Here is a 25,640-nt window from a genome sequence, read left to right on the forward strand (position 1 = left end):
TATGGGGAAGGTTCCGGTGGGCTGCTCCTTGTCCGCTAATGAAAGAGAAGGGCCCTGTGCAGAGGCTTCACTGACTGGTGGAGCAGCAGTCACCTGGAGTGTTATCGCCTTGCTGCTGCTCCATCCCGGCCTCTGCACCTGTTTTGTGAAAGAAAGCCTCTGTCCCAGCAAAGGATCCTCCGGTGACTTGCTGCAGAAGATCACATTAGCAAGCTCCGCCCACCAGCTCGGAGCCTCTCAAGTTCAGCAGCAGCTATGTGTGCTGCTGTGTATGATACTGTGTGTATAATGCTGCTCTGTGAATGCTGTGTACTGTATAATGCTGTGTGTATGCTGTGTGTATGATGCTGTGTACTGTATAATGCTGTGTGTATGATGCTGTGTACTGTATAATGCTGTGTGTATGATACTGTGTGTATAATGCTGCTGTGTGAATGCTGTGTACTGTATAATGCTGTGTGTATGCTGTGTACTGTATAATGCTGTGTGTATGCTGTGTGTATGATGCTGTGTACTGTGTAATGCTGTGTGTATGATGCTGTGTACTGTATAATGCTGTGTGTATGATGCTGTGTACTGTATAATGCTATGTGTATAATGCTGTATGTATGATGCTGTGTACTGTATAATGCTGTGTGTATGATGCTGTGTACTGTATAATGCTGTGTGTATGATGCTGTGTACTGTATAATGCTATGTGTATAATGCTGTATGTATGATGCTGTGTACTGTATAATGCTGTGTACATGATGCTGTGTACTGTATAATGCTGTATGTATGATGCTGTTTACTGTATAATGCTGTGTGTATGATGCTATGTACTGTATAATGCTGTATGTATGATGTTGTGTACTGTATAATGCTGTGTGTATGATGCTGTGTACTATAATGCTGTGTGCATGATGCTGTGTACTGTATAATGCTGTATGTATGATGTTGTGTACTGTATAATGCTGTGTGTATGATGCTGTGTACTGTAAAATGCTGTGTGTATGATGCTGTGTACTGTATAATGCTGTGTGTATGATGCTGTGTACTGTATAATGCTGTGTGTATGATACTGTGTGTATAATGCTGCTGTGTGTATGATGCTGTGTATGTATAATGCTGTGTGTATGATACTGTGTGTATAATGCTGCTGTGTGAATGCTGTGTACTGTATAATGCTGTGTGTATGATACTGTGTGTATAATGCTGCTGTGTGAATGCTGTGTACTGTATAATGCTGTGTGTATGCTGTGTACTGTATAATGCTGTGTGTATGCTGTATGTATGATGCTGTGTACTGTGTAATGCTGTGTGTATGATGCTGTGTACTGTATAATGCTGTGTGTATGATGCTGTGTACTGTATAATGCTATGTGTATAATGCTGTATGTATGATGCTGTGTACTGTATAATGCTGTGTGTATGATGCTGTGTACTGTATAATGCTGTGTGTATGATGTTGTGTACTGTATAATGCTGTGTGTATAATGCTGTGTGTATGATGCTGTGTACTGTATAATGCTGTGTGCATGATGCTGTGTACTGTATAATGCTGTGTGTATGATGCTGTGTACTGTATAATGCTGTGTGTATGATGCTGTGTACTGTATAATGCTGTGTGTATGATACAGTGTGTATAATGCTGCTGTGTGTATGATGCTGTGTACTGTATAATGCTGTGCGTATGATACTGTGTGTATAATGCTGCTGTGTGAATGCTGTGTACTGTATAATGCTGTGTGTATGCTGTGTACTGTATAATGCTGTGTGTATGATGCTGTGTACTGTATAATGCTGTGTGTATGATGCTGTGTACTGTGTAATGCTGTGTGTATGATGCTGTGTACTGTATAATGCTGTGTGTATGATGCTGTGTACTGTATAATGCTATGTGTATAATGCTGTGTGTATGATGCTGTGTACTGTATAATGTTGTGTGTATGATGCTGTGTACTGTATAATGCTGTGTACTGTATAATGCTGTGTGTATAATGCTGTATGTATGATGCTGTGTACTGTATAATGCTGTGTACATGATGCTGTGTACTGTATAATGCTGTATGTATGATGTTGTGTACTGTATAATGATGTGTGTATGATGCTGTGTACTATAATGCTGTGTACTGTATAATGCTGTATGTATGATGTTGTGTACTGTATAATGCTGTGTGTATAATGCTGTGTGTATGATGCTGTGTACTGTATAATGCTGTGTGCATGATGCTGTGTACTGTATAATGCTGTGTGTATGATGCTGTGTACTGTATAATGCTGTGTGTATGATGCTGTGTACTGTATAATGCTGTGTGTATGATACTGTGTATAATGCTGCTGTGTGAATGCTGTGTACTGTATAATGTTGTGTGTATGCTATGTATGTATACTGCTGCCTGCTGTGTATGATGTGTGTGTATACTGTGTATGTATGCTGCTGCCTGCTGTGTACATGATTCTGTGTGAGTGTATGCTGCTGCCTGCTGTGTGTGTATGATTCTGTATGTATGTTGTGTGCTGCTGCAGTTGACCCCCTTAGTTACCCTTTTGCCCCCTCCATCTACTACCTGCTGATGTACCAGCAAGATCCACTAAAGAAGAATGGTAAGTCGTGATTCATTACAAGAGAATGTGTAGATTAGAAATGTGTATTAATAGGAAATGTTAATGTTGTAAGTTGTATATATATATACATATATATATACACTCACGGCCACTTTATTAGGTACACCATGCTAGTAATGGGTTGGACCCCCTTTTGCCTTCAGGACTGCCTCAATTCTTCGTGGCATAGATTCAACAAGGTGCTGGAAGCATTACTCAGAGATTTTGGTCCATATTGACATGATGGCATCACACAGTTGCTGCAGATTTGTCGGCTGCACATCCATGATGCGAATCTCCCGTTCCACCACATCCCAAAGATGCTCTATTGGATTGAGATCTGGTGACTGTGGAGGCCATTTGAGTACAATGAACTCATTGTCATGTTCAAGAAACCAGTCTGAGATGATTCCAGCTTTATGACATGGCGTATTATCCTGCTGAAAGTAGCCATCAGATGTTGGGTACATTGTGGTCATAAAGGGATGGACATGGTCAGCAACAATACTCCGGTAGGCTGTGGCGTTGCAACGATGCTCAATTGGTACCAAGGGACCCAAAGAGTGCCAAGAAAATATTCCCCACACCATGACACCACCACCACCAGTCTGAGCCGTTGATACAAGGCAGGATGGATCCATGCTTTCATGTTGTTGACGCCAAATTCTGACCCTACCATCCGAATGTTGCAGCAGAAATCGAGACTCATCAGACCAGGCAACGTTTTTCCAATCTTCTACTGTCCAATTTCGATGAGCTTGTGCAAATTGTAGCCTCAGTTTCCTGTTATTAGCTGAAAGGAGTGGCACCCGGTGTGGTCTTCTGCTGCTGTAGCCCATCTGCCTCAAAGTTCGACGTACTGTGCGTTCAGAGATGCTCTTCTAAACAGTGATTGGAACCGGGGTTCAGTATGATTGTCCAGCGAATGATGGCGCAAAGAGGAAAAGAAAGGAAAGGCAGTCCAATATTCCTTGCTAGTAAAGAAAAATCTGTAGGTTTTTCCTCTGCCTCTACATCATTTGGACATATAACTATCTAGGTAAATGTCAAGGTATAGCCAGTGAAAACAGTACCTTTGGTAAGGTGGGAATGAGGTTAATAAAAGCCCTCACGTTCTCAAGCAGATCCTTCCTTGTGATGCGATTGTTAGTCCGCTCGCGGGACGCAGCGAGCAGCTGTGTTGGTCTCTTTTCCTTCCGGCTCAGAAACCGAGCGACCGCTCTTTTTCGTTCCACCTTGATCCAGAAACGTGTATATAGAACGAAATACAAAGCAATAGTGTAGCACAGCTTTGATTGAAGACAGTAATCTTTAATTTTTATACTCACAATGATAGGAATTAAAAAGGCCTTAAGTAAAAAATCTTTAAATAAAAGAATTCTCATGCACATTCGGCGGTAGTTGCCCGACTCGAGTTTCGCCAATTGCGGCTTCTTCCAGGGCTAGCCGCCGTGCATGCATAATGGATTTTTATAGCTCAATGTGCAATATGCTCATTTGTAAAAAGGAAACAGCTGTGTGTCCACAAACGATGTCCAACTGGATACAAAGTAACCCATTAAAGTGTCAGTGCAGAGTGCAATGGCTTATAAAATAAACAATTACAAAATTACAATTATAAAATTACAAAAGTACAAAATTACAAGGAACATCAAGATTAATAAATAGTGAACAATAGGCATATGACATTCTATAGCTGTTATTCTTTTTTTTTTTTTTTTTTTTCCAAAAGTGGAAAAGAATAACAGCTATAGTAAAGCAAAAGAGAAGACATCAGATAAATTGACCATTCCCTTCATCACCAATCATACACGGGATTCACACAAGATAAGAAGTATCATCAAAAAACACTGGTATATTCTACAGCACGATCCGATTATAGGACACATGTTAGATGAACCAAGAGTCATTCACTATAGATCACAACATTTACGAGATCACATTGTTCACAGTAGTCTCAATATAAATTCACGTTTACTAGAGAAATCGCATACAGGTTTCTATAACTGTTCAAGATGCAAAGCATGTAAAAGTATAGGTAAAATAGACACGGGGGGCACACATAACTTTTCATCTTCTGATAACCGAAAAGTATTTGATATAAAACAATTCACTACTTGTGACGCAACTAGAGTCATTTACATGATTATTTGTCCGTGCGGTTTAAAATATATCGGAAGAACGGTAAGAAAACTAAAAACACGAATAGGGGAGCACCTTAGAAATATTAAAAAAGGTAAAACTGACCATTCTCTATCTGCACACTTTTTGAAGTATCATGACAAAAATCCTAAAGGTATTTCCTTCTTAGCCATAGAACACATATCCCCCCATTGTAGAGGTGAAGACACAGAGAAAAAGATTAATCAACGAGAATCATTTTGGATTTTTCAGTTAAAAACACTACTCCCCTACGGCTTAAATGCCGAGTTCGAAATTAAATGTTTTCTCTAACTTTCTCTTTGACTCTATTCACACACAAGTCGTATAAAACTCCTACTGCTTAAGGTATATTGAGCAAAGAATGTCATATGCCTATTGTTCACTATCTATTAATCTTGATGTTCCTTGTAATTTTGTACTTTTGTAATTTTTCTAATTGTAATTTTGTAATTTTGTAATTGTTTATTTTATAAGCCATTGCACTCTGCACTGACACTTTAATGGGTTACTTTGTATCCAGTTGGACATCGTTTGTGGACACACAGCTGTTTCCTTTTTACAAATGAGCATATTGCGCATTGAGCTATAAAAATCCATTATGCATGCACGGCGGCTAGCCCTGGAAGAAGCCGCAATTGGCGAAACTCGAGTCAGGCAACTACCGCCGAATGTGCATGAGAATTCTTTTATTTAAAGATTTTTTACTTAAGGCCTTTTTAATTCCTATCATTGTGAGTATAAAAATTAAAGATTACTGTCTTCAATCAAAGCTGTGCTACACTATTGCTTTGTATTTCGTTCTATATACACGTTTCTGGATCGAGGTGGAACGAAAAAGAGCGGTCGCTCGGTTTCTGAGCCGGAAGGAAAAGAGACCAACACAGCTGCTCGCTGCGTCCCGCGAGCGGACTAACAATCGCATCACAAGGAAGGATCTGCTTGAGAACGTGAGGGCTTTTATTAACCTCATTCCCACCTTACCAAAGGTACTGTTTTCACTGGCTATACCTTGACATTTACCTAGATAGTTATATGTCCGAATGATGTAGAGGCAGAGGAAAAACCTACAGATTTTTCTTTACTAGCAAGAGATGCTCTTCTGCCTACCTTGGTTGTAAAGGGTGGCGATTTGAGTCTTTTTTTGTTTGTTGCCTTTCTATCAGCTCGAACCAGTCTGCCCATTCTCCACTGACCTCTGGCATCAACAAGGCATTTCCGCCCACAGAACTGCAGCTCCCTAGATGTTTTTTTTTTCGGACCATTCTCTGTAAACCCTAGAGATGGTTGTGCGTGAAAATACCAGTAGATCAGCAGTTTCTGAAATACTCAGACCAGCCCTTCTGGCACCAACAACCATGCTACGTTTAAAGGCACTCAAATCACCTTTCTTCCCCATACTGATGCTCGGTTTGAACTGCAGGAGATTGTCTTGACCATGTCTACATGCCTAAATGCCGCCATGTGATTGCCTGATTAGAAATTAAGTGTTAACGAGCAGTTGGACAGGTGTACCTAATAAAGTGGCCGGTGAGTGTATATATATATATATGTACAGATAGAATGTGTTGTGGATTTATATGCTTTTAGTGTAAATACTATTTAATTCATGGGGGACACTTATCACTGCTTCTATGCCAGTTTCTGGGGTAGAAGCAATGAAATAATCACAATTTTTGCAACGGTAAGCAATCAGAACCTGGAGTGGGCTAAATATAGAAGGAGATCAGGGCTAAGATTTTTTTTTTTTGGGGGGGGGGGCAGCATTTCAGTTTTCGCCTCAGGCAGCAATGTAGCTAGAATCGGCCCTGCTTGTGGCAATATCTATTGAATTAATTATTATTTATGCAATGTGATGTGTCTACTTATCATGGTTAGATACACTGGTCTTTGTAATATGTACTTATGTACTTTTTAGATGGTTTTAACTGTGTCTTGTTTGGTACTGTGTTATGTAATTAAATAAACTTTGTATATTTTTTGGCCCTTATACACACGTCCTTTTTTTCCTTCTTTCTACTAATTGCTAGCATTGTGTGTGGGCCTTTTCACATCATGGAAAGAATTCGTATGTATTGAGCTGTGCAAGGTTTTTCTTCCAATATTAGAATTGTTGTTTTGGGCCTCATCTTTCTGTGGAGACCCGTTTCTACAACCTTTTTGCACGCAGTCCATTTGGACGATTGTATTTAAATATTGTAATCAACTTTCAATATGGATCTTAAAGCTTGTGAATCATTTTGGTCCAGTCAGACTGGATCCTTGTTTGATATGCCTAGAGATGGGGCTGGCTCAAATGAATTTCAGGATATTACAAGGGGCTTAACGGAAGCACATAAAACCTTAACCAAGACCTATTGGAACATTAGGAGTCTTTAGGAATACATGAAATCGAGTTTGATTCCTAGGGGACTGAGAGTCCAAATTTTTCCCTCTTGGGAAGTGGATGAGAAGTTTAAACAGACCTGGGAAAAGGGTTTGTCACAATGTTCTCATATTATTATGCATATGTTGTTAACACATGATAAGGAATTGATGGCACAAACTAGGGATCAAATAAAAGATCTGGAGAGTAAATTGAAAAACTTTGACCATGCAAGTATGGTACAGCCCTTTAAGAACCAATTAAAGGAGACCATAGAGAAACTAGAAAGGGAAGTCATACAGAAAAAAAGGGAGAAAATGTCACGTGACAAAACGGACTTTGATCGTAATAGACCTTACAACTGAAACCACAAGGGAAATAGTAGAAGATTCTTTAGGGGACCCCTTAGGACACAAAATACTACAGACAGTACATCAAGTGATGATTTTTTTATCAGGAAGCAGCGGCATGGACGAAAGACCCGCAGGGGTAAATCGAGATCCCATCAACACCAGAAAAAGACAACCACGGAACAGAACCAAATTGCCCACCTACAAAAGGGGAAAACAACGGAATTAGAATCCACCTCTGATGAACAAGGTACTACGACCAATAGATTACGCATTATTAATCTATCCCAGCATACATTAAACCCTGTGGAGACTGACGTTTTGACTAAGGGATTAACTTTTTCTCCTATGAACAAACTCGATAAATTTGAGTTGACAAAAGATGTATTTCTTTTCTGCAGGCAACTGGCGTTTAAGGTGATGTTTCAACAACCGTCACTCATTGACAATATACCAGATGAGGATCGCCAGACCTTTAGAGAACTCCTTGACCTACTACAAGAAAATGAGGAGCTGAACCACACAGGTAGGCAACCCTGCCCTTTGAGAATACCCTCCCAAATTACCCCAAATCTGGGCCTAATCCCGGCTCTCCAATTATTCTTTAATAAGGTTGCATTGGACATCGAAGCCCTTCCATCTAATAACCATACACAGGAAAACTCGGAAGGAGAGGATGGCCATCAAGTCCCTTAAAGAGAACGACAATATCATAATAAAAGAGGCCAATAAAGGGGGCAACGTGGTGTTGTGGCCCACTGAGATGTATCTGGAGGAGGCCAAACGACAACTGGGAAACAGGACCTTTTACAGCCCTTTGCCATCGGATCCCACTGAGGTATTTAAGAGAAAAATGGATAAAATACTACACTCGGCTTATAACTATGGTATAATTACTAAGAGTGAGCATCGATTTTTGACAGTGGAACATCCTGTGGTACCTACATTTTACATGTTGCCGAAGGTCCACAAGTCCCTGACCCGCCCTCCGGGGAGGCCTATAGTGTCAGGGATTGGGGGCCTCTGCGAGAAGGCATGCATGTATATTGACTATTACCTCCAACCCTTGGTACTGCGTCAGCGTTCTTATATTAGAGATTCAACGGATCTGATTTGTAAGATATCCGACCTGACAGTACCGGATGACACATGGATTGTTACCCTCGATGTCGAGGCCTTATATACCAATATAGCACATCATGACGGTATTAGGGCGGTAGCCTATCTGGATACATTTTGTACAGGAGATCGACTACATGATTCCTTTCTTTTGGAACTAATGGAATTTGTATTGAGACAGAGCTATTTCATCTTTGACCTGCAATACTATAGACAGGCTTCAGGAACCGCAATGGGTGCACGCTGTGCGCCCTCCTATGCCAATCTCTTTTTGGGATGGTGGGAGGATGCACAGGTGTACCCATCCGGTGTTTTTCAGCAGCACATACTAGGATGGTATAGGTTTATCGACGATGTGCTGCTTTTTTGGAGAGGTCCCATTGAGGGTTGTCATAAATTCATAAAAGAACTAAATAACAATGGACTGAACATTTTCCTTATCTCTCATTTCTCACAGAACTCCGTTGATTTTTTGGACTTGAAGATTAACATCCGGAATAACCACATCCACACAGATCTGTACAGGAAGGACACTGCCACCAACTGTCTCCTACATTACAATAGTTTCCATCCACAGCACTTGAGGAACAGCATACTGATAGGACAATTTGTACAAGTGAGAAGGAACTGTACCATGGATGAGGACTTTCGTAGAAACGCTTTGGAATTGACTGAATGTTTTAAGAACAGGGGATATCCCAAAAGGATTATCTCCAGGGCCTACCAAAGGGCAGCCCAAAGTAGAAGGGAGGATCATTTAAGACCACGCGTAAAACCCATGGAATTCAAAGGGGGAATAGTTACCACATACAACAATCAGTGGGGAGCTGTCAAGAAAATCTTGGATAATAATTGGAACATCTTAATGGCTGAAACACGTCTGAAAACTCACATCGCTCAGAGACCCCGTCTTATAGCAAAGAGAGCAACCAATTTGAAGGATAACTTGATGAGAAGCCACTTTCAGAGAACAAAAACTTCACTTAATTGTGGCACCAGAATAACCGGCTCCTATGCATGTGGTGAATGTATGATTTGTCCCCTGATGAGGCCAACGAAACAGGTAACCAATCCTAAAAGTAACAAAATCTTTACCTTACATAACTATATAAATTGTAAAAGCCAAAATGTGATCTATGGCTTAATCTGCCCATGTGAGAAAATATATGTGGGCCAAACAACACAACAACTAAGGAAAAGGGTACAACAGCACCTTTCGAGTATCAGAAATGCCACCAAACATTTTGGTAAGGGGAAAACGTTATCCACGGTAGCCACTCATTTCAGACAATTCCACATGGGACAAACAAATGGGATTCGGATCATTGGTATTGACAAGGTCCAGATGAACATTCGGGGGGGAGACACCACACAGGAGCTACTACGCCGAGAGGCACGTTGGATTTACAACTTAGGTTGTGCGGCACCCATAGGAATAAATGAGGACCTACTCTTCTCAGGATTCTACAAACAACGTTAGGACAAATAAACACCAAAAAAGAAAGTTCTCCTTAAATGGTAAGTTATGAAACATTTTATTTATCCATTCACTCACATCAGACACCTGTCTTCTTTTCCTTTTTCTTTTTATGGTTATTCATAGAACTCACTTTTTGGAAATAGGTTTGTGACAGGGACATTCCCTACTCACACTTCTTTTTTCCTCATATTCACTTTTTCTTTATCACATCCGGGGTGTTCTGTATTCTGTATTTTTTATTCTTCTACCCCCTTTTAGGTACCGGACCCTTCAGGTCCCCTCTCACTAGTTCACAACACCTTGAAAAGAGCCTTTATTCTAAGGTCTATGGTGACACGCGATGCAACTACATCACCTTGGACTGATTCCTTTAATCAATCCATATTTAGTACCCAACACAAGTTTCTTTGGACGAATAAATACACAAAGCACTGTTGTGGTAAGTATAAATGAAATTGGATCACAAAAAACCATCTATCTCAGCTATACAAACCAAAATTGGAATTTACCCAAAGGAGTCTTCTTGAGAGATGAGAGAGTGCCTCTGTCTTGGTTGCCGGATAATCCTCAAGATATCTCCAAGCAATGTATCTTTTTCTTAATGGGCCTCTTTTACTTCGGAACTGACCCTTGAGAAGACTTAGGAGGAACATGGATCCCCCTCTTCTCTTTCCCATTTTATCCCAGGATATATATTATGTCTCGCTCTGGCTTTGGACAATCTTGATTCACGGACGATCACTTGATTATTAATAATGTATTATAGCAATATACGCACCTGGATTGATTATTGCCACATTTTGTACCGAACAATTATGTTTTTAATTTGCTTTTTCTCCCCCATTGGTGTCCACCATCCCTAGCACACATGCATAACTTTCTAACACCATAGATAATGTACTGCTTAAAAATTTTTCCTTATCAGTAAAAGCTATTTTATAGTAATTATATATAAGGTTAACTACACTTGTATTTTTCTTCCATTACTAACTCGGCATCCTCGCCTGGCGATTTTCTATTTTTAGCGTTGTTCTGTGCATTTAGCCGGCGCAAGAGCATAATTATGACTGATATTATGACTTACCTTATACGCCTACTTTTGGAGACTGAGTGTCTGCGCATGCGCCTTAATTGAATGTGTGAGTTGATATTACAAGATCTTGCGCATGCGCTAACTTAGCCTGTTATCTCGCGTTACGAGACTTAGGTCACATGATCAGAATCACGTGACTGGATACCATCCACCGGTCAGCGCCGACAATATATCACGCAGGTGTTTGGATTCGATTATAGGGTATGCAAACGGTTTATTATTGGTTTGGTGGACACCTGGGGGAGGTATTTATAGGAGATGTACATGTTGTTTAGTTAATGGACCCCTGAGGAAGTCGCTGCTTGCAACGGAACGCGTGGGGTACTCCTACACATTGCCTTCTACTCATTTAGCCCTTTTTGGCTCCATGGACCTCACGTTTTTGATCTGGTAATTACAATCCAAAGCGAAGTGCTAGATCTTCTTAGGTTGTGCCATCTCTTTCATTCCTATCATGTAGTTATATGTTGTTATTTTTCAGCATCTTCTCTTGCACATTTATGGGGCTTGTGGCAATATCTATTGAATTAATTATTATTTATGCAATGTGATGTGTCTACTTATCATGGTTAGATACACTGTTCTTTGTAATATGTACTTATGTACTTTTTAGATGGTTTTAACTGTGTCTTGTTTGGCACTGTGTTATGTAATTAAATAAACTTTGTATATTTTTTGGCCCTTATACACACGTCCTTTTTTTCCTTCTTTCTACTAATTGCTAGCATTGTGTGTGGGCCTTTTCACATTGTGGAAGGAATTCGTATGTATTGAGCTGTGCAAGGTTTTTCTTCCAATATTAGTCACTGCTGAACATGTTATTTGTGAAGGTAGGCCACTGCTGTACATGTTATTAGTAAAGGGAGGCCACTGCTGGATATGTTATTAGTAAAGGGAGGCCACTGCTGGACATGTTATTAGTAAAGGGAGGCCACTGCTGGACATGTTATTAGTGAAAAAGGCCGCTGAAGGACATGTTATTAGTGAGTGGAGGCTTCTGATGGTCATGTTTCCCAGAGGCCTCTCCAGAGTCTCCTCTGGCCTTCCCAGAGGCTGCTCCAGAGTCTCTTCTGGGCTTCCCAGAGGCCGTTCCAGAGTCTCCTCCGGCCTTCCCATAGGCCTCTCCAGAGTCTCCTCCGGCCTTCCCAGAGGCCGCTCCAGAGTCTCCTCCGGCCTTCCCAGAGGCCGCTCCAGAGTCCTCCTCAGGTGTCTTACCACCAAGAAGAATCCTTGGTACGGATCGTGGGTGCACCAGTGCCTGCACGCGTGGTCCCCTCTCCCCCAGGTCTCATCCGGCTTTCCCAGAGGCCGCTCCAGAGTCTCCTCCGGCCTTCCCAGAGGCCGCTCCAGAGTCTCCTCCGGCCATCCCAGAGGCCGCTCCAAAATCTCCTCTGGCCTTGCCAGAGGCCGCTCCAGAGTCTCCTCGGGCGTGTCAACAGCTGTCTCGGTCTCCAGTGTGCCAAGACCTGCCCAGGCCTCCGCAACTTCCCAGTGCTGCTCCAGTGGCACCGCAGCTTTCCAGTGCTGCTCCAGTGGCATCCCAGCCTGCGCAGCTTCCCAGTGCTGCTCCGGCGGCGCCCCAGCCTCAGCAGCTTCCCAGTGCTGCTCCAGCGGCTCCCCAAGAGTCGCCCCAGCCTCCGCAGCTTCCCAGTGCTGCTCCAGCGACTCCATAGCTTCCCAGTGCTGTTCCAGCGGCTCCCCAAAATACACCCTAGCCTCCTCAACTTCCCATTGCTGCTCCAGCGGCTCTCCAGGAGTCGCCCCTGCCTGCGGTTTCCTGAGGGCCACTCCAATCTCTGGCCAAAAGACGTTCTAGACGTCCTCAAGATGTCCTCAGCTTGTTCCATCCCAGGTCCAAGCGCCACATGGTTTGTCCTGTCTTAACTGTTCCTGCTCTCCTCCTAAGGTGTCTCACCACCAAGAAGAATTGGAGAAAGCGGAGAAAGAAGAAGTGGAGGCTGAAAAAGAAAAGAAGAGGGGCCCTGAAGGAGGGGGTAAACTGTCATGGTTACACCTGCAATGGGATGGCATTTCCGGACTTCTATATAGCCCAGCGGCTCCCAGCATCCCTGGCCGGATCTTCAAGTCTTTCCAAGGTAGAGAAAGCCCTCTGTTTCCTGTGTGTTTCCAGATGCCTCCATGTTTCTGTGTTCCTGTGGCGGTCCTGTATCCCGGTGGCCATCCTAAGGTCCTGCCATCCCAAGGTCCTTCCATCCCGAGGTCCTGCCTACTCGAGGTCCTGCCTACCCTGTGTCTCTACCTTGGCTGCCACCGCGGGCCTAGTTGCACCCGTGGAGTGACCTCGTGGCTCCCTGCGGCAGCAAGACCATTCCACTTTGCGGCGGGCTCTGGCGAAGACTAGGGGTCCACTTAGTCTCCGCTCCCGGGTTGTGGCTAGTACCATCATTCCCCGTAGTGGTCCAGGGAGTCCACTGATTTTAGCCTCAAGAAACTCTTCCCTTACCCCCCGTGAGTGACATGGGGGTTGCCATAGAAAAAGGGGTTTTATGTCCCCCTTTCTTTAGCCATCTTCTTATCAAAACATTAACAGGGGATACAGTAAAAAGGGCAGCTGCAGTTAAGGTGACATTTTATACCAGGGGCTGCAGGAAATAGCACATTATTTGTGTTGGGGTTAGATATGGAATATTTACAAGCAACACAATTTTATTTTCCAGCGACCACGGTAAGAGGGTTTTTGGTGCAGTCGGTCCCAAAAAGGTTGGGGAACACTTTCGTATATGACACATTTTCACTATATAATAGATAGAAAAGATCCTTCTGGGTTATATAAAATAGACATTTCTATATGAGACATCTGTATCCCTCAGAAGGGCGTCTCCTACATGAGATCTTCTTACTGTATAGTAGATTGTAAAGATCCTTTTGAACTATGGGAAATAGCAGCGGTTGGTGCTGTAGTGTATGTTAAAAACTGAACCAAATATTTAAAAAAAAGTCAATTAACTATGAAGAAACTAAAGAGTATGATAGACCAGGAAAGGAAATACTTTGTCCTTCCAGATTATGGTAAATAGACAGCTGCTGTAGAGTTGCCTAATTCCCATGACGGAGGACCAGGTCCTTCTGAGTTATAGGAAATAGCCATTTCCCCCTGAGATGACTAAATACTATAACTATTCAGGACCTCACCACTAGGGGGTGAATAGGTCCTAAACATTCAGAAATGATGCAACACTTCTTGACACCTATTATATCCAGTGATGGGAATTACTCATAAGCCAGCTCCCTATTACATGTTGTATCGGGTTAAAGGGGGGCGTGGTGAGCCTGTTTCCAGCCGGGTTGAGTGAGGGAAGCAGGCTCGTTCACAAACAACACATCACTACACATCACAGCGTGTGACAGCAGTGTGGGAAAAACCCATCAGTCTGCAGAGAAGATTACTGCTACTCGGACTGCAAAACAAAATGTGATTAAAAAGACCTTTCACCATGTTTAATTTTGTTTCCAGCCACCAACGTTGCAGTCTCAGTGTCTGATCCTTGTTACTTTCAGAGAGGAGGGCCTGTGTTTGGATAGTATTAGAAAAAATTATCATAATCAGCAGAAGATACTGAAGCCACGGTGTATGAGCAGTGTGATCTTGCTGTGCTTCAGCCAGCTTTATCGCATTACCTTCTGCTGCTGCTGCTTGCTTCCAGCAGAGAGCCACATCACTCAGCCCACACACATCACACTACCTAATGCTAGGGTCAGAGACTTAAAGCCATAGATGCTCCACTAGGGAATTCTGGGAAGAATGCAAATAAGTTTTCCAAGGTGTTAAATGGAAAACAATACCTCCTTTTGCTACCCTGAAAGGCAGCCCCCTTAACATCAAGTATGACCTACAAGAAGTCTAAAAACATGATGTGGGATTAAGCCAAACCAGTATATCTATTCCATAAAGAACAGACTCCCAACTGTAGACCGCACTGGAGGTATTGTTTTCCATTTAACACCTTGGAAAACTTATTTGCATTCTTCCCAGAACTACCTAATGCTGGCAGGCGGGATTCTTACAGAAGGATATGCAGAGGGGTGAAGTACCAATGTGTAAAGCCCCTATGCAATGTGTAAGTCATTCACAGTAATATGGCACAGCATTAGTAACCCTAAGCAACAAGTATTTGATGGAGCTGAAGCCCCTAGGCAACAATCATTTTCACATAGCAACTTCCTTAGTATTAGCCCCCTGACAATTAGTATTTTAAAGAGCTAAAGTCCTCTAGCAACAAGGATTTTCCCTTTGCAAAAAGTAAGTAATATAGTGTTGGCCACTAAGCCATGGAATCTTTGGCCAATGCAATCTTATTCAATTACCCAGTTCAAGGGTTACAACTATGGTAGGTGATATGCATCATAAGATGGATAGTACTGCAGATGACCTAGTATTATATGTAATTCAACCCCATACTAGCTATTTTATTTTGAATCATTTTTATTCACGAACATAATACATCAACGAGACGATAAACATTGTCTTTACAGAATAGCAAATGAAGAAGAAAAATGATCGGTTTGAAAATGGCTGAGCACATAGAGATGATAGTCATGGGAGAGATGGGGGAGGGGAGTTCCCCTCTGCATGTGATCCCTGGGTCTAGTCGTTTTATGGGGTGCTTATTGCTAAAGGGGCGTGAGGCTTCTTCGCGAGCATTCACGCTATGGATCTCTGGGGCTCAACAGCCTTAGGAGGTACCTCCTTTTCCCTTCTATTATAGGATATTGCTTGAAATAAGCTACAGACGGCTACTACTGCGAATGAACTCCAGCTTACTGACATTTCCAGTGTCAAAAATCTAAGCATCCAGCGGACTTCAAATTATCCCAGAGTCGTGTTGAGTAAAACAACCCCTCTTGTAGTGATTCTAGTGCCTCTTGCTAATAAACTATCAGTTCAATAATTTGAGGACCAAACAAAGAAATAACAATTCTACAGAAATACACACATTAGGGAAAGTACATCAGGAAAGAAAACAAACAAGAACAAAAACAGGGACAAAAGCAGGGGGGCAGGAGGCATCCTACCAAAAATAACAACATACGTGGACTAATGAAATTAAAATACTCAAGGGTCAGCTGGTTGCCTGGGCCCAAACAGATCCCGGGACTCCTGTGAATCCTTAAATACCAGCCACGGGCTCCACACCTTCAGATATCTCTCATAGGCATCTGGTTCTATTGCTGACAGCTCTTCCATGCGTGACAGTACCAACATCTCTTGAGCCCATTCCATAATGGACGGACAATGTCGGGGGATCACTGCTCTGGCCGCAATCAGACAGAACCGCAGAAGACTTTTCTTTTGTAGGCCTATAGGGCCTGGGAGGATAGATAATAGAGCAATATCAGGAGAAGCGACCACCTGCCTACCTGTGATCTGCGTATATGCTGTGAATACCTGATCCCAAAACTGCCGGAGAACAGCGCAGGTCCACCAGATATGCAGCATATCCCCTCGCTCTGTGCCACAGCGCCAACATGAGTCCGGGACAGATGGGAAGGCCTTATGGAGTACTGTTGGTACACGGTACCATCTCGACACAACCTTGTAACCTTTCTCCTGAGCAACACATGCAGAAGACATTTTGTGGGTAAAGAGAAAAGAGCGTTGCCATTCCTCCTCAGATTTAGAAGCACCCATCTCCCGCTCCCAATGTTTAACAAATGAGAGCTCAGACATGTCTGAGCCTTGGGACAAGAGGGAATAGACTTGTGAGATAATGTGTGTTGGGGGGGGGGGGGGATCCGACCTAAACAAGTCCTCAAATGTTGTGAGAGGTGTCCCAAAGGCTGCATTTGCACCAGCGCTAGCTATAAAGGACCTGAGTTGCGAATATTCAAACCATGATGGTGGTTGAGCGCCTGGACATGGGGGAAACTCTTCAAGAGGAGGTAATGGGGAGCCTTGCAGTATGTCAAATATCCTAGGGTCCTCCAAAATTCCCCACCCTAAAAAAGACAGCTTAGACATTCCAGGAGGAAATCTTGGGTTTCGAAATATCGGGGTGAGCGATCTAAATTGTCAGGAGAGGGGGCCTTTGGAGATTAGGGCTCTCCATATTCTTAGTGTTGTGGTGTGATGGGGGATAAATGGTGAGGGTTCACAAGCTGAGCTCTCTCCACTCACAGCAGCTGTCAGCTGTATAACACAGTAGACACATGCCTCAGACTAACCTGCTAACTGGTTCGACTGCTGCACTTAAACAGCGCTGCCAGTGGTTGCCGCCATCATTGGTGGTTGATTGTCACCCCCTGTGACGTCAATGGAGGGCGCCGATCAGTTGCCATCAGGACCGCTTCTGCCATTAGACGGGATGATGATCTTACCTCAGGTGTCAGAATGCACCTCCCTGAAGGAATCAACATCATCTGGGCAGATGTGCTGAGAGCCGCAGAGAGAAATCTCTGTTATGACCCTCTTCACACATCTGACTTGCTGACTCTGACTTTGGAGAATGCAGACGGCCTGATATCATCAAACTACGCCTGTATCCTACAGCACAGATGCGACGGCCCGGGAGAAGAGGAGGATGGCCTAAGGGTGGGAGATCAGAGAGGTGAGGTATCTGTATCACACAGTGGATATTTTATATGGTCAGTTGTATGTCAGTTGGGGTGTATATTATTTAGAAACAATGGGGCTTATTTGCTAAGGGTCCCACATCCGCATTTCCGTTGGGCTTTCCGATGTTTTCGGGGATCGCACAGCTGTGAAAAGTACTTAGCAGGCAATTTTGTTGCACGCGATCGGATTTAGGCCCAATCGCCCCAGCTTTCATGCAACCGCGGGATTTAACTTAAAAATTGTGTCGCAAGCCATACCTTTACATACACCGGGAGGAAGATGGTGAACTCCGGCGGACCTGATCGGGGAAGCCCCACATTCAGCAAATCAGGCGCAAAATCTTCTTGAATCGCGGCACAGTGCATTGTCGTCGGACAATGTACTTTCAGGATCTCCTCCGGACCGGATAAGTAAATGTGCCCCAGTATAATATCCAGGTGATATTATACTGTAAGTAAATTTTTTTATGACTGTATTTTTACAGGTACAGTGTGGAGACATGCTTGCATGAGCTGAAGACATCTAGTGACAAATTCAACAGTGATAAACCATTGTTGGGAGAAGTTTTAACAAAGCCTTCTGAGCCACTGACGCTGGTTATTATTAGTAAAAGCTAATTAAATATTGGTCTGTAAATTCAGATGGAATGTAGCAATTAAGGGCTATTTTAATCTTTGCCTCAGGCAGCAAAAAGGCCGGAGTCGGCCCTTGTTGCCGTGACATCTTACAGCCTCATAGAGACTTGAATACCGATCTGAAATTGCCTTCCAATGTCCGTTCTATCAAAATTTAAAAAAAGATTACCATATATCCTCTCGGATAAGCCAAGTTTTCCCTAACTGAGCTTATACTTGAGTCAATGAAAAATTAACACTGTACGCACCTTTCCGACGCTCCACGTAGGTCCTCTTCTTGCTTCCGATGCTCCAGTGCTTCTTTGGGTCTTTCCGCTCCTCTTCGGCTCCCTTTTTTGGGTCATACTGCTCCTCCTCGGGTCCACTCAATGCCAGCGGCTCACAAACAATGACAATGCAAGTGACTGACGTCATTCTGTGCACCGGCCAAGCGCAAAGAGAGCTAAAGGACCCAAAGAGGAGCCAAAGAAGACTGAAGGACCCGAAGAGGATCCGAAGGACCCAAAGATGATCTGAAGCAAGAAGAGGATCTACGGGGGCGTTCGGAAAGGTGAGTACAGTGTTAATTTTTTTTTTTTACTACAGGGGGTAGTCACGCTATATACTATGGGTCTGGAAGGCTATATACTACAGGGGCTGGCAGGCTACATACTAGAGGGGCTGGCAGGCCAGGTGGGCTTAGCTGATCTGTTAAATTTTAAGTGCAGTAGACAGAATTCCACCTCTTGTGATAATTATAAGGGACAATGAGAAAGCTATTCTCTAGGGACTTTTAGTGATTGTGGGTGTGCTAACCCAACAGGGACATCTCTTCCTGGTGTATTGTGGCGTGTACTATACGCGATCATTCATTACAGAGGGAACTGATCAAACCCTCTGCATTCACAAGACTATACAATCTCAAGGCCGGAGGCCCTGTATCCCGGATAATCAAAAGTGTGGATACTGTCTAGCTGTGTTTTTAATACACGACTCACTGTTCTTAAGTAGCATATCTAATAAAACGTACTTTTTAATATTTACTAATAACCTGTGGATAAAATAGGGTTTATTGGTCACAAGCCGGGCGACTATTGGAAAATTAGGGATTTGTATAAGGGCAAAACTATGTCTTTATCATGAGAATCTATTCCTATCTTTATACATCCCATAATTTTATTTGCTTTAGCAGCAGCCGCCTGGCTCTGGTCACTAAAATTAAGTTTACCATCCACCAATACCCCCAAGTCCTTTTCAGCTCCAGTTTTACCAAGTAATTGACCGTTTAGAACATAATTTTACTTTTTGCTTCCATGGCCCAAGTGCATAACTTTACATTTATCTACATTAAATCTCATCAACCATTTCTCTGCCCACGCCTCAAGCTTCCACAAATCCCTCTGTAATGCTAAACTATCGACCTCAGTATTTATTACTTTACACAGCTTAGTAGGATCTGCAAATATTGAAACTTGACTGTGTAAACCCACTAAAAGGTCATTAATAAAAATATTAAAAAGAAGTGGCCCCAATACTGACCCCTGTGGCACTCCACTGGTAACGTCAACTCAATCTGAGAATGTGCCATTAATGACAACCCTCTGTTTTCTATCACTAAGCCAATTACTTACCCAAATACACAGATTTTCTCCTATTCCCAGAAGTCTCATTTTATATACCAACCTTTTATGTGGCACGGTGTCAAATGCCATGCTTTATCTTTCTCGCTTAAAGGCGGTAACGTGGTCTTATGACCAAATGCCATGTATTTGAAAGAGGCGTATAGGCAACTACGCGACACTAAATGTTATAAGAAATTAACATTTAACCCTCTTTCCTCATACAGTTCCCAATTGGCTAATATTATCAATGAGGCAATGGATGACAATATAATTTCGAAGACACTTGCAGAAGCCCTACTAACAAAGGACCCAACCATCTCCACGCTAAACTTATTACCGAAGATCCATAAGAACGTATCAACACCAGCTGGACGACCCATTATCTCGGGAAGAGGTAATATTACAGATAATATATGCAAATATATTGACTCACTTCTGCAACCATTGGTGCAAAATCTACCCTCATACTTAAGGGACTCAACTGACCTCCTTCGAAGGCACGATGGTGTGCAGTTAGACCCGGAGGACATATTAGTGACATGTGACGTCGAGTCACGATACACTTCAATTGTACATAAGGATGGTTTGGAGGCAGTCACATATTTTTTACAAACAACAGACTACACTGGTCCAGAACAGACATTTATTGTGACGCTCCTTGAATTCGTGTTGAGTCACAACTTCTTCACGTTCAATGGCTCCTTCTACCTGCAGCTCCAGGGAACCGCTTTGGGGGCAGCATGTGCTCCCTCATATGCAAATTTATTCCTGGGGCTGTGGGAGAGGGAGCTATTTTTGTTGGATGATTCATCAATGTGCCGGATCCCATTATGGGTCCGGTACATTGATGATATACTATTCATCTGGCGGGGGACCCAGCCAGATCTTAAATCCTTGATTGATATACTGAACTGTAACACCCGTAATGTCAAATTGACATACGAGTGTGATTGCACTTCAGTCAACTTTCTGGATGTAACGGTGACCCGCGACTCGAATTGTTTTCTTCATACTAACACCTATAGGAAAACAACATCGGCTAACAATTATCTTCATTACTCCTCAGCCCATCTGAAGCGTGTCCGGGATGCCATTCCAACCAGACAATTTTTGAGGATAGAACGGATATGCCCAACCGATGCTAGATTTGAAGAACAAGCGTCAGATCTTCGTCCACGATTTATAGACCGTGGTTACAGCAAACGGTCCATCAAGAAAGAATATAGAAGGGCCAAATACACCGAACGTTCATCCTTACTATACCCACAAGCATCCTCTACAAAAAGTAATCGAACCATAAAACCTCCACGGCTGGCAACCCCCTTCCATGATCAATGGAACGAAATGACGAGCATCCTTAAAAATTATTGGCCAATACTTTTATCTGACCTGATTCTCCAACAAATACTCACCAAATACCTGGCGCAAAAAAGCCTCCAATCTTCGAGATATTTTGGTCAGAAGCTACTTTCCACCGGTCAAGACTCAATCATTACTTTTTGGGGCATCGAAACCAAAATGGGGCAGCAAACCATGTGGCCGATGTATTTCCTGTCCGAATATGGACCACGCAACTTCTTTTTCTGATTTGAGAGGGGGTCAGGAATATAAAATCAAATGCACAATTTCATGTGATACTAAAGGCACAATATATTTTGCCCAATGTCCCTGTCCAAAGATATACATCGGGATGACAACCTGCGAATTATGACTACGAGTCCGTGAACATGTCAATGATATTTTGAAAGCATCATCGACCGAGCTATCTCAAATTGATAAATTAAAACCAATACCCCGGCATTTCAAGCAACATCATGCAAGCAACTCAAAATTGTTGAGAGTTCGTGGAATCGATTATGTGAATCTTGATATGAGGGGCGGTGAACTAAAGAAGAGACTCCTTCAAATTGAATCTAAATGGATTTGGACTCTAAACACTGTATATCCCTTAGGGCTCAATGAAAATTTGGGGTTTTCTGCCTTTTTGTGATCATCTTGATCTTCTACCCAGATTTAGTATGACCTTTGCCTGCTAAGCCTGCGAATATTCCTAATTGTTGTTCTTGTTATGTTTGTCACTGTCATTTTAATAATTCCAGTTTGTTTTTATCAAAATATTGGTGGTTGCACACCTCCAGGTACTATTATCTCTTTCCACTATAGCGGATCATTTACGTGGATACAACGCACTATTGTACAGGGGATTAAAATTCAATTCTTTACTGATATACCTCCGGTAGTTTCAGTTGAGAGTGTGCCCCATGGGTACACTCCGGTGCCGCACTCCAGATACAGTTAACTTCTCATTAGATGATCATTGCATGTCTTTGAGTACTTGTAACCCTGCACATGTATATGAGCTCTTATCTTTTCACCAAATTGACCCAGTATCATTCCTTAACCAATATTCATCCAAGGAATATGGAACGTTAAGTATAAACTCACTTTTTGTGGAACCCCTGGCAAATGCACTGAGATCTAACCCTGACATACGTGGCCTCTTGGTGGGCGGGAAACATTGCAAACTATCAATATTTGCAGACGATTTATTATTATACATCACATCCCCGAATATGTCCTTACCCGCAATATTGAAGGAATTCAGTTCTTACGGAGAGGTGAGCAATTTTAAAATTAATACGCACAAGTCAGAACTTCTAAATGTCTCCCTCCCTGCAATCGAACAGGCATGGCTACAGGCTAACTTCCCCTTCAAATGGGCAACTGAATCTATACATTATTTGGGTACACATATCCCCTCTGACATGACCTTGCTCTTTGACCTCAACTATAAACCTATGCTCCAGACTATCGGAAAGGACTTAGAGAAGTGGGCACAACTCCCCATATCATGGTTTGGGCGGATTAACGTCCTGAAAATGGATATACTGCCCCGCATCCTATATCTTTTCCAAACGATACCCATCCCCCTCCCTAAGTCATACTTTGATAGACTCAGACGCATAACTCAAAATTTTGTATGGCGAGGCTCGCACCCACGCATCAGGCACACAACTCTCACACAACATAAACTTGATGGGGGAACAGGGCTCCCCGATTTCTATAGCTACTACAAGGCAACAATTGCCACCTATATTCTAGACATCTTCCACAAGCGTTCCTCGAAACTTTGGGTAGAGATGGAGCTAGAGCAGAGCCCCACTCAAGCCCTGGGAGCATTTTGGTGGCCTTCACTACCGCCTAATGTAGACTTCTCTCCCTTTCTAACACTCATTCTAACTTAATGGCGGAAATTTGCACGCGCCTCGGGACTAATCAAAATCCCAGGCCCACTCACCCCACTAATTGGTAACCCAGCTATTGCTGGACTTTATTCATTAGCACACACAAATCTACCACATCTTCCCAGAATGAGAGACATTGTCACAGACACAGGTATCAGGGCCCAGAAGGAGGTGACGACCTTACTTGGCGTCCCAGCCACCAGATGGCTTCTATATTTCCAGATTCGCGACTATGTTTCTTCACTGGGAAAGGTAGAACAATTCTTGACCAATACCCCATTTGAAGATATTTGCCTTTCAACCACTGCACCTCCACACGCGATCTCCTTGGTCTATTCCATGCTGACACAGTTGGATATTGCGGATGCCCGCCCGGATTGTGCAGGGGTTTGGGAGAGAGAACTTAATAAATCCTTTACTCCTGCACAATGGCAAAAAGCGTTAATCTTGACGCATAAGTCATCCATTTCCTGTCGTATGCAGAAACTGAACTACAAAATTCTGACTCAATGGTACAGGACTCCAGTGAGGTTACATAAAATGTTCCCCTCTGTCCCGGACACCTGTTGGCGTTGTGGTACAGGAGTGGGCTCCATGCTTCACATTTGGTGGGAGTGTGGTCCTATTCGGGATCTTTGGCGGGCTGTCTTTGACCTCTACAACTCTATTTACAAGGGGAACATTTCTCAAACCCCCGAGGTGGCGCTTCTATCCATGCATTCTGGAACTATCGCTAAATACAAAAAAAGAGCATTACGCCACTTCCTCATGGCTACACGACAAATAATCCCCAGGCTCTGGAGATCGCCCGTGACACCCACCAGGTTGCAGTGGATAGAGGCGCTAGACGTAATTAAACAAATGGAAGAATTGAAGGCGAGTGATGAGGGCAGATACGAACAATTCAACAACATATGGTCTGCTTGGATTGATTATCGAGATACCCCTGCCTTGCGTGATTGGTTAACCTCAGGTAACAGTGTGCATGACCCACAAACATAGGTGTATGGCAGAATGCACGGTCCACCCCCCCTCTTTTTCCCTTCCTCTAAACCTTAAATCCTTGTATGTGTTGTCTTGTCTTATGTTTGACACCCAGTTTCATGTTTTCCAATTACCTTTGACAGGCCGTATGGTCGTTTTGATAATTGTTGTTGTTGTTGTTGTTCTTAAAAGTTTACACTTTTCACCAAATGCGATGTATACCACTATAAAAGTACATATGCACCAAAAGTGTAAATGTATACGTATTTCTACATGTTGCAAACCAAACAATATATCGCTACTTTTTGTATCACCATGCAACAGTCAATAAAGCCTGATGTTGAACCATAAACTCACTTTTTGCACCTTCTCATTCTGCACATCACCACTCACTGTTTTGCACTAGTTTTGCATTTCACATTTGTTTTTCCACTTTCACGTCGCACTTATGCCTGTCACCGACTACTCCTCTTATACACGCAGCAGATCACACAACTGTATCTTTATCCCCATATACCTAATTCCTGTTGGCATACCTCACTCACAATTCTTGAACACACGCATCATCCTTCAGTCATCATCATTTTTACACATCCCTCAGTTCATTAACCACATTTCTCATCACCCATTACACCCCCATTCACATCAATTCCTCGATGTCACAACACTGGAGATCGCACTCTTATTTCCATTTGTAATCATATTATGCGACATTATATAACACAATACACCCCACGCTCTAATTCATTCACACGTCACTCTTACATATTAATAACTTTCTTCACTCTCTCATCGTATTTAACATTATGTACCATCATCCATTAAGTCGATCGTATCATTCTGGGCCATTTGTTTCTCTGAGTCATATTACAATTTGATGATTACATAAACACCATGTTAACAATTACGGCGCATCCTCTTTATTCATACATAGGTTTTGTGTATTCCACGTTCCCTTACCTACTTTCACCTGGTGCGCATGCCCGGTCTGTCGCGGCGCCGAGGTTTGCGTGCGGGAGGCGTGTCCGGGAGGTCATGTGAGACGGAGCTTTTGCTCTGCCCCCATGATGTTGCGGGCCCGTCCCCGCCGCTGACGCGGGGCCGGCAGGCTGACCATGCGCCTCACACATAGGTGAACGCTATCCCCCAATCTGATCCGGGCCATTCATTGGCCACCAGTTAAATTTAATCCTGGAGTCTGTGCAACAACACCACCCCTTGAGAAAGACCAGGCGGGTTGAAACGCGCGTTGGGGGCTACAGGCACGCACTTGATACACTGCATACTATATTTAATCCTGCAATTCCCATCATGGTATGATGCTATATAACAGGGTATAACCACAGGCTAATACAGGCAATATGTGATTAGTGGTATATTTGATACATTGTAGTATTTTATTGTTAATACCATCCAAGTATATGTATGAATTAATATTTTTCATGGAC

At 42.9% G+C, this 25,640-nt stretch overlaps 1 protein-coding gene and 1 long non-coding RNA gene across 2 annotated transcripts; both read left to right on the plus strand.

Moving 5' to 3' along the window:
- Nucleotides 1-25,640, plus strand: LOC140133178 (uncharacterized). Its single transcript, XR_011855829.1, has 3 exons — nucleotides 1-2,586; nucleotides 20,188-20,357; nucleotides 21,030-25,640. It is a non-coding gene; the product is annotated as an uncharacterized lncRNA (long non-coding RNA).
- LOC140134184 (uncharacterized) lies at nucleotides 7,574-11,771 on the plus strand. The gene is made up of 5 exons (XM_072154809.1): nucleotides 7,574-7,711; nucleotides 7,863-7,987; nucleotides 8,074-8,299; nucleotides 9,038-10,098; nucleotides 10,319-11,771. The coding sequence occupies exons 3-4, from the start codon at nucleotides 8,138-8,140 to the stop codon at nucleotides 10,058-10,060; spliced, it is 1,185 nt and encodes a 394-aa protein (XP_072010910.1). The 5' UTR covers nucleotides 7,574-7,711; nucleotides 7,863-7,987; nucleotides 8,074-8,137; the 3' UTR covers nucleotides 10,061-10,098; nucleotides 10,319-11,771.

Source organism: Engystomops pustulosus, chromosome 5 (genome assembly GCF_040894005.1).
Source record: "Engystomops pustulosus chromosome 5, aEngPut4.maternal, whole genome shotgun sequence".
In the NCBI taxonomy this organism is placed as follows: domain Eukaryota; kingdom Metazoa; phylum Chordata; class Amphibia; order Anura; family Leptodactylidae; genus Engystomops; species Engystomops pustulosus.

Excerpts from the sequence above, each read along its gene's own strand:
- LOC140134184 (XM_072154809.1), top strand. The coding sequence starts at position 8,138 with ATGGCCATCAAGTCCCTTAAAGAGAACGACAATATCATAATAAAAGAG. Across the intron at positions 8,300-9,037 it reads TGCCATCGGATCCCACTGAG|AACTCCGTTGATTTTTTGGA; the intron begins GTATTTAAGAGA and ends CATTTCTCACAG.